Source organism: Arachis duranensis, chromosome 2 (assembly GCF_000817695.3).
Source record: "Arachis duranensis cultivar V14167 chromosome 2, aradu.V14167.gnm2.J7QH, whole genome shotgun sequence".
NCBI lineage: Eukaryota > Viridiplantae > Streptophyta > Magnoliopsida > Fabales > Fabaceae > Arachis > Arachis duranensis.
This window is the reverse complement of record NC_029773.3, coordinates 67489684-67503072: the sequence shown is the minus strand read 5'-3', so window position 1 is coordinate 67503072 and position 13389 is coordinate 67489684. Positions and strand designations below refer to the sequence as shown.

Here is a 13389-nt window from a genome sequence, read left to right as displayed (position 1 = left end):
CAGCTTAACAAAAATAAACCCATATTTACAAATTTTGTTTAAGAACGGCTGAACAATGTATTATAATAACATTAATAGAGTAAATTTAATTAGGATAGTGCTAGGGGAACATTGTTAAAAAATTTTCTGGTTCATCTATTCTTTTCCAATAATTAATACCATTCCCCATACAGTTTTCAGTTTTCACCAAAATACACTTACGCTTACTCTAACGTTTAATATTACGAATGCGATACTCACAACGTATCTGCTACACTCAAGTTCAGGTTTCCAACAGGATAGGTGGACTTATAAATATGGAGCCTATCTACACTCCTATGCCACACTCCAAAGACGATACTCTAACGACCTATCCCCATCCACATCGAAAGAGGAACCAACAGGAACAAACTGAAAATGACAATCCACTGTTGTTCAAATATCGCTTTCATTCCGAACGACATCTGGGAAGCAATAACCATTAAAGTTGCGACAGACTCCATCCGATCCCTGTGCAGTCTCAGAATGACCTGTAAGGCTGCACACGATGCGGGAGAGGCCGATATCGTTCACCGGAGTGTTTCCATACCACCCCCGCATGCTACGCCCTGGTGGTGGTGCCTCAAACCGGAGGCAAAGAGATTCTTTGATCGCTGCATGGCAGCTGGCAACCCAGAGCTTCTGTTTCGGGAGGCACTGCGGGAACTCTTCATCAGACGCAACGAAAACATTGGCATCCAGATGCTGAACAGTGCAACAAGTACAGGCCATGCAGCAGCCAAATACGCACTGAGCATGATGTTGATGCTTCGCACGGACGACAACGTAGAAAAACAAAAAGGGCTGGAACTGTATCGGGAGCTTGATGCGGCTGGTTTAGTCGCTGGCAGTAACGCGAGGTGCTTTTCAATTCTGACAATATCGTGGCCAAGTGAGGTCCAAATGCCCCGTATAGAAGAACAACACACTGTCTGTGCCGCACCTAGGTGCTCCCCCAGGGGCCACATGCCTCTTCTGTATGATTATCGCAGACGTGCGGCAGAGCGAAACTCCGTCCATGCTTTCGGCAGGGCCGCTCATATCCCCTGCATCCAGTGTCGCGCAGACTACGATCTGCAAGCCTTCGTCAATCTCCCATGAGTTAATACAATTTAATTACAACCTGCATATTAAACATTAAATAAATGAGTTGCTACAATTGAATTTCCCACTTGTTTTATATTTAGTTTTGATAATTAAGTTTCGAAGTTTATAGATTATTTCATAACATTTTATTTCAACCGAAACCCTGCCCATCATCGAACCAAAATTACGCTACTTTATGCTCCTATCAGAACGACACATATGAGCCCCACATTTGCTAACTATCCTACCGTTGGAAATATTACAGTTGCAAAATTTTAATTTCCCGTTCAAATCACAGGCACATTCCTCGTTGCCTATAAAAACCCCCAAAACCAACCTCCCATCTTAAACATACTCAACCTCTTAAACCTCCCATCTATACTCTCACTTGGAATCTCAACATGGTCCGTGCCAAGAAGAAATACTATGTTGTTTTCCTAGGGAGGGTCCCTGGTATCTATAGTTCCTGGCCGGCCTGTCATAGGCAAGTTAACGAATTTAGCGGCAACCTCCATAAGTCTTACGAAACCCTCGATGAAGCTCGTTTGGCGTTCAAACAATTCGTATCTGCCAAACAATTACAGACTCAGCTCACCAACAATGGTTCTCTAGTGCATCCAATGCATGCAACATCCATTTGACACAACCCATCACAGATCCCTGACCAACTACTCCCTTTCGACCAAGGTATACAGGAGCAACGTCAAATTGAAGGAGGGGACAACCACTCAACTGTCCGTCAAAGCAACCGATCCAACCAGAGCCGCCGCCAACAAAATCCATACCACTTTATCCTGTTTATCTTTGTAACCATCCTCGTCCTATTCTTAACTCTGGTTAGGTGGTAGGCTCCTCTTAACCTTACTTATAACAGCACCTACAAGCATGTGTTACCTGGTTTGTAGCAGTCTTACTTTCCACTGTCTTGCCTTGTTTACTTTTTAACGTATATTCTATTGTATTAATTAGTCTAATGCTCACTTCACGCATAACATCAGCTTATTATTCGAGGTGAACTGTTATTAACTCAGCGAAGTCTAGTTTTTCATACGTGATTTTAGCAACTTAAGCCCTTAATCCATTTACCCTCCTGTTCAGGACATCTGAACATGTGCTGGTATATGCAGCCTAAGATTTATAGAAATCGACAAATTTAAATTGAAAAGCGATGATTTTTTGTTCATTCTGATTTTTTACATTCCTAGTATGATAGAACGTAACGTTACTGACGTTTTGATAAAACTTCTATTTTTTACAATATAAAAAGACAAAACGTCGTTATTGAACAATGAAAGATTGCTTCTAATTATGAAAAGCGATTACGTCATACGCGTTTTGTTAAAAAGACAAATTTGTTATACTGAAAACAAAATAACTTACCCAATGTAAGTAACGACAAAAAACCACAAGAATCATACGATCTGGTGCAATTGGGGATTGAGAATGACACGCATTTAATTAATGATAATAACTTGACGAATCACACACAGCTACAAAAAATCTTTATAAACTGAAAACTGCTATAGGAAATGCAAACTGCATAAAAGATTATTTCGTAGTACAATGCAACGATGCAAGTAAGGGAAAAAACGACTACATTCTTTACCCACTCTATGACACCTACAACTAATACGCAGAGATTGCTGCATAAAAACATGAAGACAGGAAAAAGATAAAAAACTTCCATCACAAACACAACTGCTTCACTTGCTAAAAGCTGCGTGAAAATGTATAGCACAAAGTAGAGGTGTAATTCATCTTTCAGCCCGACTGGGAAGTAGAAAACGAGAGTTGATGTAATGGACGTGAGGAAAAGGAATGGCATGACATGAATTTTCCAAGTTAAAACACCTCCATGATGGTTAGATTATTGACAGTCATGGATCCGATTGAGACTGTGTTTCTTCATTGAAGCGAAGTCTAAATACAAATAAATTCCGTACAACCCGGTTGTAACATGAATAGGAAACAGACATTTCTTTTATGGTTTCACCATTCTGTAATGAATTGGAGAAGATCTTTCACCAACCCCCTGTCATCAAAGTGACACATTTGAGTTAAAAGTGTTGAAAATTTAAGGCATGTTTGGAAATCTAAAAAAATATCAACCGAGAACAACAATACAGAACATAAAGTTGGCGAAAACTAAGTCCAAAACAGCTAAAGTGGTTCATCGGCTTCTGTATTTTCTTCAATAAATAAGAAGAATAGTTTTGAAAGGGACAATAGAAAGTCAAAGGAGGTTCTTTAAACGATTCATAAAAATATATAAATTTTCAAAAAAAGGGAAGAAGAAACATTGGCATAACGATGGGAAAAACAACAAAAAAAACAAGAACAAAACAGAAGCATACCTGAACCGGATAAGCATAGAAGACAAACATGGGTTCCAGCCAACACAGCAAACCGTGTCTTTGCCTTCCACTAAACAAAACACAAAACCCGTGGTTTGTTTTACATAGCAAAACAGAAAGAACCAGACTTGAACCTTCAAACAATGTAAAAGAACAGAAGCAACCGAACCTATGCTTGTCACTAAAACTGAAGAACCAAGGCAAAGCAATGCAGGAAGATGCAACATTAGTCTGATGCTAATAAAGCTTTCACTGCAATAAAACTAGCAAAACTGAACAAAAAAATGGGCCACAAGAAGATACACAATCTAAAGAAATCTACAGTAAAGTTAAATTCAGTAAGTTTATTTCCAACAGAGAAAAAAGGATGAATATATACAGCCTCATGGCCCCAGCGAGGTCAACAAACACAGTCACCTGTTCGGCATGTCACGTGAATGAAATTTATAAGGTACAAAAACTGAAACAACATGGCAACAACATATATGTACCTCTCCAACAAAATCACCTTTTCATGTTGCGCAGAATGTAAATCCCGTTTCTGAAATTTGGTCACTTGAAATTGCTTCGCTGTTGCCCTCCCTCCTGACGAAAACAGGATTTATAGCCAAAGACGACGGTACATGTCGGCATAAACTTTGCATTCTTCCCCGTATTTTCCAATGCGCGCACGCAACATTTTCTAATCCCCCGTTGTGGGCCTCGTCCTCGGGAAGTCAGCGAGAAATACATGCACATCAAAAAAAATTTCACTGTATATATTATTTCTATTGCGTAAATTTTCGACGGCAAAAGAGATTATAAATCATATCAGTTTCAATTTCCTGCATCCCTATTGGATTTTCGTGCTAACAACAATCATTATAGACCATGTTGGCAACATCACGAGGTACCATCGAATTTATTAAAACAGAAATTTTCGAGTAGCCTGCGGAAACAAATATTGTTAGAGCTACCAACCGGGATAAAATAGAAGTAAAATGGAGCAAGAAAAAAAATGATTGTGTTTGACTGAAAGAACGCTGAGACAGAGTTGTAGAGTGATCGGAACTAAAGCAAGAGTTTCTCGTGGCATTTAAGTACAAAGGAGAATCCAAATTTAAATCCGCGGCGATTCGTTTGGCTGCCTCCGAAATTGATTACTCAAGTTTCAGAGGTTTCCATAGTGATCACCATCATATGAATTGGAAAACTATTTCCCATACAGCGGTCATCTTCATGGAAACTTATCAAACTTGAATAATCAATATCGGAGTCACTCAAATGAATCACCAGGAATTTGAATTTAAATTCCCCGTTATTCTCAAAAACAACGAAATAATCTTGCTTTAACTCCGATAAGTATACAACTCCGTAACGACCTTCATTCAAACAAACGCTAAAATCTTCTCTCTACCTCCATTTTACTTCTATTCCATCCCCAGCTGGTAGGTCCAACAATATTCAAGTTTTCAAATTACATTACAATAATTCTTTGATCTCTAACTGGCATAATAAAACATAACCAAAAAGCCAGCAACTTCTGATGCAACATGAAACAAACCAAATCATCAACTTATTCACCATTTTCGGGCACCAAACAACTATTTGTGAATTTATTTAGCAGCACTAATCCCCTTTTTAATTAATTATTTAATAATTGTAAGGCAATCATCAACTGATTCAAAAATATAAATGACACAAGGACAAACTTCAACGTCACTCACCTCGCCAATTGATACACACGAACTGAATGGCCTATGGCAGAACAATATTGGTTTTGCATCCAGATCTCTCATCCCATACATTACGGCAGTATTCTATAACCAAAAATTTATATAAAATAAATTCAAAAAATGAATAAGCTCATTCATAACGAAAATTAGAACTTCAGGATCTCCGACTACAGGTGGTTATACTTACAGTTTTTCCAAGGTCTGGGTGTGCTTCCTACACTTGTCCCACCACACTGCACACTCGATCGGTAATCGCTGACATAAACACTCGGGATTTCATCCACCTAATACAACCGACTTCCAAATCCGTCGGAAGGCATCTCTCTCAGCCTCTATCAAACAGATTTCAGATTAACCAAATTTAGAGCAAGTTTGACATCAACAAAGATAAAGATCACACACCTGAATGGGAGAAGATGGGCCCCACAACTTACGTAGCAAACAACAACGGCAACCCATTTCTATCCGTATCATGCATGCAGCTGGAACTACTAGATCTGCCAGGTATTAAGTTTCAATTACAAACACTGTTAATGGCAATCAATCGGCTATTTGAAACAAAATAAAATGACAAATTCAGAGAAATGCAAAAATTCAAAAACCATGATATCAATAACAATTACCAGCAAATTCAAAGAAAACTACACTGCATTACACACCAAACAAAAGAAATCGTTCAAATTAATACCTAACTTGGAGCCTCCATATCTGGAGTCGAACGGGTTCGGTTCGCCGGTATGCCACTGTTGGGAGGGGATGGTCCACGCTTCTTCTTCGCTCTTCGGCGCTGCTTGGACGCGGTTCTTCAACGGGACTCCCATGGGATTAGGGGGCGTCGGTTCCTGGGATTGGGAGTGGCTGTGAGGTGCTGCTTCCGCGCGACTTGGACGGTTTGCGAGGGACTGGGATGACTGCGTGGGGTTGGGTATCGCGTTTAGAGAGCAGGGTTTCTAGTTTCTTCTGCCATGGCTGCGCTAGGTTACGACTAATGATATTTAGGTCATCAAATGGGGGTGGGACATGGTTTTTATACCTGACCCGATCCAACATCAACAACCAGGCCCATGCCTTTTACTCCACAAAAAAACCAACTCCATGCTACCACTCTCCACTACCGCGCTGGCTTAATAGCTGCGGCTCAACTCCATAATTTAACAACACACCACAGCTGCCCCCAATCTCAATAAATTCCTGTGGGTTTTGCTGGTCACCTTTTCAATAGGTTTTGGGAACACCTTGCACCCTTTTTCTATCATTCTACACCATAATAATCCCAATAAATCTACACCCTCAACATTTTTAATGATATATCTCAAGGGTACTGCACCCTGGATCACCAAAGATCCAAAAAAGTGGACTGGAGCATCTGAAAACTTTCCTATATTATACTAGGTAACCAACGACTTTCTTAAACAACATATCAATAAAATAAAAACACATCACACTTTTAAATTATCCACCTAAATCTTAATATTAGAAAGCCATATGCACACTTACTAAAATAAACATCTAATATATCAATTGTTCACTAATGTTGTTGGTTACCTATACTTTTCATTTTGTTCATGAGTTTTAATCAATGTTTTGAAAACTGAACCGGACCGAATGGTTCAATCGAGTTAATAAAAAATCGGTCATCAGGCCGGTACGATTGCCATAAATCGGTAAAAAACCGATCAAACTGACAGTTAATCATTGAACTGGATGAACCGGTCCAGTATTTTGAAGGTCCGGTTCACTCCCCCTCCCCTCAAAACCGTGTGTTTTCATTTAATAAAAAAGGCAACATTACAACAAAACGTGAACAACCCCCTTTTTCTCTTACAAACCTAACCAAATCCTCAATTCTAAAACGCGTTTCATCACCACCGCCTGGAACTCATCGTCTCTGTCTTCGTCGGGTAGAGGGTGGCATCGCCGCCGGGTGTGACAGAGGGTGCCGTGCCGTCTTCGTCTCTCGAAGGTCCATTAGACCCTCTTCTCCTCTACATCGCGCGAAGGTCTCGGAGCTCTTGGTGTCGCCATCGCAAACGGTTGCTCGGTCTCTACCGGAAACCTCGCCGAGAATCTTTGTTCGGGGCCTCGTCGTCGCAAAGTGATCCTCTTCCGAGCTCACTCTGTCACCGCCGTTTTTGCCTCGCCCTGTCTCCGGTAACCCACTGCTTCTTTAGTTTCAATTTCTAAGATTATGACTTCTGAGTTGAGTTTGTGTACTATTTTGAGTTGGGATTCTGTTCTGAGTTGGGTTGTTGCTTATATGATTCTGAATTTAGTTTAGATACTGAGTTTGGATTTTTTTCTTAGTTTTTCTGTTTTTGGATTTCTTGGTTTTTGATGCTGAGTTTTTTATTTTTGGATTCTGGTTTGTGTTGTTGAATATTTGATTGGAAGGCTTTTGTTAAATACTTGATTGGAAGTATGGTATTGCTTTTGTTGTTTTCTATTATATGAATGCTTGTGTTAGGTTCATCAAGTATGCTATTGCTTTTACTGGTTTGTAGAGATGAATGATCTCACTATTGCAAATTAATTAATTTGTTTTGGTTCAATTCGGTTTCAAAATAACTATCAATTTAAAAAAAGTAGTAATTAAAAAATTAATTTATTTTAGACAATTTGTCTATGTACATAGAAGTTTCAATGAACTACTTTGTCAGGTCTTTGAACCCATGCTGCATGAATTCTAGTTTTTAGAAGTTGGTTTGTGGTGCTACTTTTTATTTGCCCTTCTTTCTCTTAGGGTTATTAGCATTGTTTTAAAAATCGAACCGGATTTATTGGTTCAACCGGGTTAATTGAGAACCGATCATCTAGCAATTAAGTTGAAGTGCAAAACCGCCTAACAAAAAACCGATAAAAAATCGGTCGAATTGACGGTTAACCGATGACTGTTTGAACCAAACGATTTTTTTCCCAGTTTTCAATTTAAAAAAAATAAAAAATATATAAACCCTCCCCCATTTTCTCTCTTTTTCACTCACGCTCACGCACAATTCCACGGAACCCAGCCCCCCCCTCTCTCTCCACTTCACAGAACCCTAGCCCCCTTTTCTTTTCTCTCTCCCAGCCAACAGCAGCGGGAGGCCAGGAGCCACCGCCCAGTGCCCAACGCCGTCGTCGCCGACGAACTCGTCTCCTCAGCCAGCGCCCAGCCTCGTCGTCGCTGATCCTCTTCTCCTAGATCCCATCTCCTCGCGTCGCTAGGTCTCATCGCCGAACGGGTGGAGGGTGCTGTCGCCGCCGGGTGGAACTGACCGTGGTGGCATCAAGAATCATCGGCTGTGGAAGGTGAAGGTATACTCGTCGCCTGTCATCGTTTCTCTTCCCCTCGCCGTCGTCTATCTGTGTCGCGGTTGAGCTCGACGGTCTCAACGACCCTTCCTCCGGTAAATAATGCTGCTTGAATTATTTTCACTTGTTTTTGTACTTTTGTTAATAATGCTGATTGAGTTGCTGATTTTACTATTTTAGTGATCTTTGATTTGCTGGGTTAATAGTATTGAATAACTGATTTTGATAACTTTTTATTATCCTGAGTTGTTGAGTTGTTGATTTTTTGAAATGATGTTGCTATCTGGAATAATACTGTTGCTGGTTTTCTGCTTTTCTGATTTGGATATGGCTGATGTTGTAAGTGAGTGGCAAGTTCATGCGGAGGTTCAGGCTCCCTGAGAACGCCAAGATGAATCAGGTGAAGACATCCATGGAGAATGGTGTTCTTACTGTCACTGTTCCCAAGGCAGAAGTTAAGAAACCTGATGTTAAGTCCATTCAAATCATTGGTTAAACAATATAATCTTCTGGTTTTCAAGCCTGTGTTTGCGTTTTGTTGTGAATTGTGATTGCCTAATATCTATGATGTTCATGTCCTAGAAATATAAATCATGTAGTAGTGGTAAGTAAGAAAGCAAGATTATTATGATATATGAGATGTCATCAAGTATGTAGTGCACGAATGGAACTTTTTCTGTGGCTGTGCTTTGAAAATCCTATCTATGATGAAAATCTTGAAACTAACAATGATGATTACGATTTTTTATGATTAGAGTTTTGTTTAGTTTAAAAAGGTGAAATTTTAAATTTTATTATGTTAGAAATTATTGAATTTAAATATTTGAAATTATATATTTAATTTTTAATAATTGTGTTTAAAATTTATTTAAACCGGTTGAACTCTGGTCGAACCATTAAACCAGTGAACCAGTTATCTTATTGGTTCATTGACCGTTCCGGTTTTTGCAACCTTTGTTATTAGTTTAAACATTATTAAATTTGTATATTTGAAATTATATATTAAATTTTTAATAATTTAATTATATATTTAATTAAACCGGTTCAACCACGGTTGATCCCGGTGAACCATTGAACCATTGAACCAGTAGCTTGACCGGTTCAATGATCGGTTCGGTTCTCGCAACCTTGGTTTTAATCGTTCCTATTGGTCTTGTGTTGTGCTGTGTTTTAGTTGTTCTTGTTATTGTGATTTTGAGATTTTCAGTTCATCTTCATGCCCATGTTCTTGTTTTATTATAATTTGTTATAAGTTGTTAATTGTTTCTGACTTATAATTGTTCTTATCCTTGTTCAATTCATGACTTCCTAGTATATTTTGATTGATATTTTTAGGGATAATACTCATTTTGGTCCCTCAATTTGCATGCGAGTTTTAATTTAGTCCTAAAGTTTCAATCGCCTCTATTTAGTTCGTAAACTATGCGAATGTGATTCATGTTAGTCCGTGGGATATTTTCGACTTACAAACGTAACAAAACACTAACGTGGATAGCCGGATGCTACGTTAACGACATCATTTTTGTTTTGGCTCTCAAATAGTCCAAAAAATATCGTAAGTGGTATTTATTGAAACTTTTCCTCCCAAAACAAGTAATCCGATGTCGTTTTACAAGTTCTAGCATGGTATTTGGTTGTCCATGTCAGTATTTCATTAACATTATTGTGTCGGAAATTATCCACGGGCTAATGTGAGACACGTTTGTAAAGTTTAGGGACTAAAGAGAGGCAATTGAAATTTTATGGACTAAATTGAGGCTTGCGTGCAAGTTTAGGGATCAAATTGAGTATTAACTCATATTTTTATATAATTTTTTTATTTGATTTGTGAGTTTATATTTGGATAAATTGATAATATTTTGGTTGATTTAGTATTTTTAATTTGAATGATATTTTAAGATGTATATTAATTAAATTATAATTATATTTTATTGTGTTTATTTATATATTTTATTATAAAATAGTTATTTCGATTGAATTACGGTTAAATCAATTAAATTAATGAATCAATAACTAAAGTGGTTTGATGACGGTTTGGTTTTTTGAACCTTGATTATTATTATTATTATTCTCAAACCAGATTCCTAATTCAAAATATAAAGAAGTTACTCAATTTTGAAATAGAATGAGACAAAAATAAACATCAACCCTAATTGGAGAAACATTCTGCCTGTTTGTTCCCTTTTGTATCCAGGTCAGGTTTCATCTTCGAAGCTTTGCTAGGGTTTGCTGGTTCAAATCATCCATCTATCATCTTCCCTTTGTTTCTGCCCTTATTAGCAGACAGTAGTTTCAGTTTCTGATTCAGACGCTGTTGGAATTATTGCATCCATGTCTAACATCAGCAACAATGTAACTCTAACGTCGTTTTTATCGGAACTTTATCCCCTTCGAATATCGCCATCTTTCACTTTCAAAACCAACATCTAGTGTTGAATTTTTGTGTTGGATCAGGTGGCTGGGGTTGACAACACCTTCAGAAGAAAATTCGATCGAGAAGAGTATTTGGAACGAGCTCGGGAGCGTGAGAGGCAGGTAATTTCTTTTTACTTAAACGCTAGTGTTCTATTTCCGAATTTCCAATCATTTCTGGCTTGTTTTTACTAATTCATGATATTGTGTTGTATTTTATGTCAAATTTGAATAGGAGGAGGAGGGTCGATCTAAATCTAAAGGTGTGCCACTTTCTTCATATGCCTCTATTTGCATTAGCTTCAAAATATTTTCAATGTTCTTGGGTTAATTATTTTGTTAAGTTGGAGAAATTTTCAAGTGATATTATATCAAGTCAACATCACCTTTGTCATATTGATGCAGCTAAAGGTCCTCCAGTGCAGAGGAAACCCCTAAAACATAGAGATTATGAAGTGGACCTCGAGTCCCGCCTAGGCAAGACTCAAGTAAGCAACTATGGACACCCATGTGATTGTTCTAGCATTTCTGAACGACTATACTTTTATATGCATCTATCTAACGTCTAAACTTTATTGATAAAATGCAATGTTGCAGGTTGTTACGCCGGTTGCACCACTGAGTCAGCAGGTATACTTTTACCATGATATTAATATTAGGAAAACTCTCAGCTTTGTTTCAATATTTGCTATGGGCAATCTTGTGCTTTGTACGGTATGTAACTCATTTTGATATGATGACTTTCTTATCAGGCTGGATATTACTGCTCTGTTTGTGAGTGTGTGGTAAAGGACTCAGCGAACTACTTGGATCATATTAATGGAAAGAAACGTACGTGGCCATTTATATATGATTCCTTCCATTAGTTGATGCAGTTTTCAGTTAGCCTTCGCTTTGCTCATTTTATAACTATGTTTGTCTCTTAGATCAAAGAGCTTTGGGCATGTCTATGCGAGTTGAACGAGCCTCTCTCCAACAGGTACCCTCTCAAGATAGACAATCTTTTCTGTCCGTCATTTGGTTAGAGTACATATTTTAGTATCTTTGGGAGCAGTAGTAAATTTTTTGGTGGGAAACAGGTTCAGGAACGATTTGAGGTTCTTAAGAAACGTAAAGATCTTGGCACATTCACCGAGCAAGGTAATGCATTGGATTTTACCGCATTAATCAGAATCATACAAATTTCAAAGTCAAATCTATCTATTATTCTTATTGTCTTTATCTTTGCCTGGAACTATAGACCTGTAACTTATCTTCCATGTATGATGGTCATTGACTCATTTCTTTAACATTGCCTTTGAACTGTACCTTTTGTAGATCTTGACGAAAGGGTTCTAAAACAGCAGCTAGAAGAGGAAGAAAGAAAACGATTGCGTCGTGAAAAGAAGAAGGAAAAGGTCAGGAGTATGTAGTTGCTTATTTTGTATCATTGTTCCCCCTCTTTTCTATCAACCCTGATTTTTCTTCTTTTCTCTTAATGTTCTTTTATTTTGATCGGTAATAATGGTAAACATCTTTTTAGGAGTAAAAAAAAGAGTTTTCATTCAACAAGTTAGTAATTAGGTAGTGTTTTATTTTGAATTCAGAAAGAGAAGGCAATGGAAGAACCGGAAATTGATCCTGATGTTGCGGCCATGATGGGGTTTGGTGGTTTCCGGTCATCAAAGAAATGATGCCATTCTACATGCAGGATGGACTTTCTGCAATTTTGAGCAGCTTTTCTGCAATGATAAGATGAATCTACCAGCCTGATTCCCGGTGGTTTAAAGGTCAATCTATGGTGAAGGAAATATTAGCGGGTTCAAAAATTGGAAGTTTGGGAGCTCGTAATTTTTTTTTCTTTGGTTCTTGTATATTTCTTATGAGAACTATGTTATGTAATGTTATGTAAGCTCTACACAAGTGTGCTTTGACAACTATCATTAGCCAAGGTTGCGAGAATCGGACCGGTCAATAAACCGGTAAGTTTACTGGTTCAATAGTTCATCGGTCGACCGAGATTTAACTGATTTAACTGGAGTTTAATCGGTTTAATTAAATATTAAATAAAATTATTAAAAAATTTATATATAAAATTATTAAAATTATATTCAATTTATTCAAGTATTCAACTATGTTATCCAATTATAAAATTCAATCCAATAATGTTATTCAGCAACACAAAAATATGCTCGGGTTCAGCAATTTTAAAAAATCAAATACTCAGTAATATTCATCATATTTAACAGCAATTCTAATTAAAATTTGTTTAGGTTCAATAACAATTCTAATTTATTCAAGTATTCAACTCTGATATCTAGAAACAAAATTCAATTTAATTATGTTATCTAATCACAAAAATTTTGCTTAGTTTCAGCAACAATTGTGAAAAATTAAATACAATAGAAACAACCACTAAATTCAATAACAATTTTAATTTATTCAAATTTGACATTGAAACTAGTGAAAGAACATGATCGAAAATTTGAACAGAGCTTGCCCGGTTAATTAGTTTCGAACTTCTGAGACTGCGA

General features: G+C 37.6%; 2 protein-coding genes and 1 long non-coding RNA gene across 6 annotated transcripts; 2 read left to right on the top strand and 1 right to left on the bottom strand.

Annotated features, from left to right (window-relative positions):
• Positions 1–396: 396 nt before the first annotated feature.
• LOC107474750 (putative F-box protein At1g67623) lies at positions 397–1119 on the top strand. The gene has a single exon (XM_016094391.1). It carries the CDS (start codon positions 397–399, stop codon positions 1117–1119), a length of 723 nt encoding a protein of 240 aa, XP_015949877.1.
• A 1512-nt stretch (positions 1120–2631) lies between these two features.
• On the bottom strand, positions 2632–5497 carry LOC110277849 (uncharacterized). Its single transcript, XR_002370760.2, has 4 exons — positions 5361–5497; positions 3950–5257; positions 3459–3645; positions 2632–3136 (listed from the first exon to the last, which is right to left on the bottom strand). It is a non-coding gene; the product is annotated as an uncharacterized LOC110277849 (long non-coding RNA).
• Positions 5498–6961: 1464 nt separating this feature from the next.
• LOC107474736 (uncharacterized) lies at positions 6962–12862 on the top strand. Of its 4 annotated transcripts, none has more exons than XM_052257109.1 (11): positions 6962–7324; positions 10659–10816; positions 10919–10999; positions 11112–11139; positions 11282–11364; positions 11474–11506; positions 11629–11707; positions 11803–11855; positions 11956–12016; positions 12194–12273; positions 12463–12862. In XM_052257109.1, the coding sequence occupies exons 2-11, from the start codon at positions 10796–10798 to the stop codon at positions 12547–12549; spliced, it is 606 nt and encodes a 201-aa protein (XP_052113069.1). In that variant the 5' UTR covers positions 6962–7324; positions 10659–10795; the 3' UTR covers positions 12550–12862. The 4 variants fall into 4 exon arrangements, with proteins under 4 accessions (XP_052113069.1, XP_052113068.1, XP_015949867.1 ...); XM_052257108.1 differs by having other exon boundaries at positions 8809–10816; XM_016094381.3 differs by lacking the exon at positions 6962–7324 and adding an exon at positions 8136–8559.
• Positions 12863–13389: the final 527 nt, after the last annotated feature.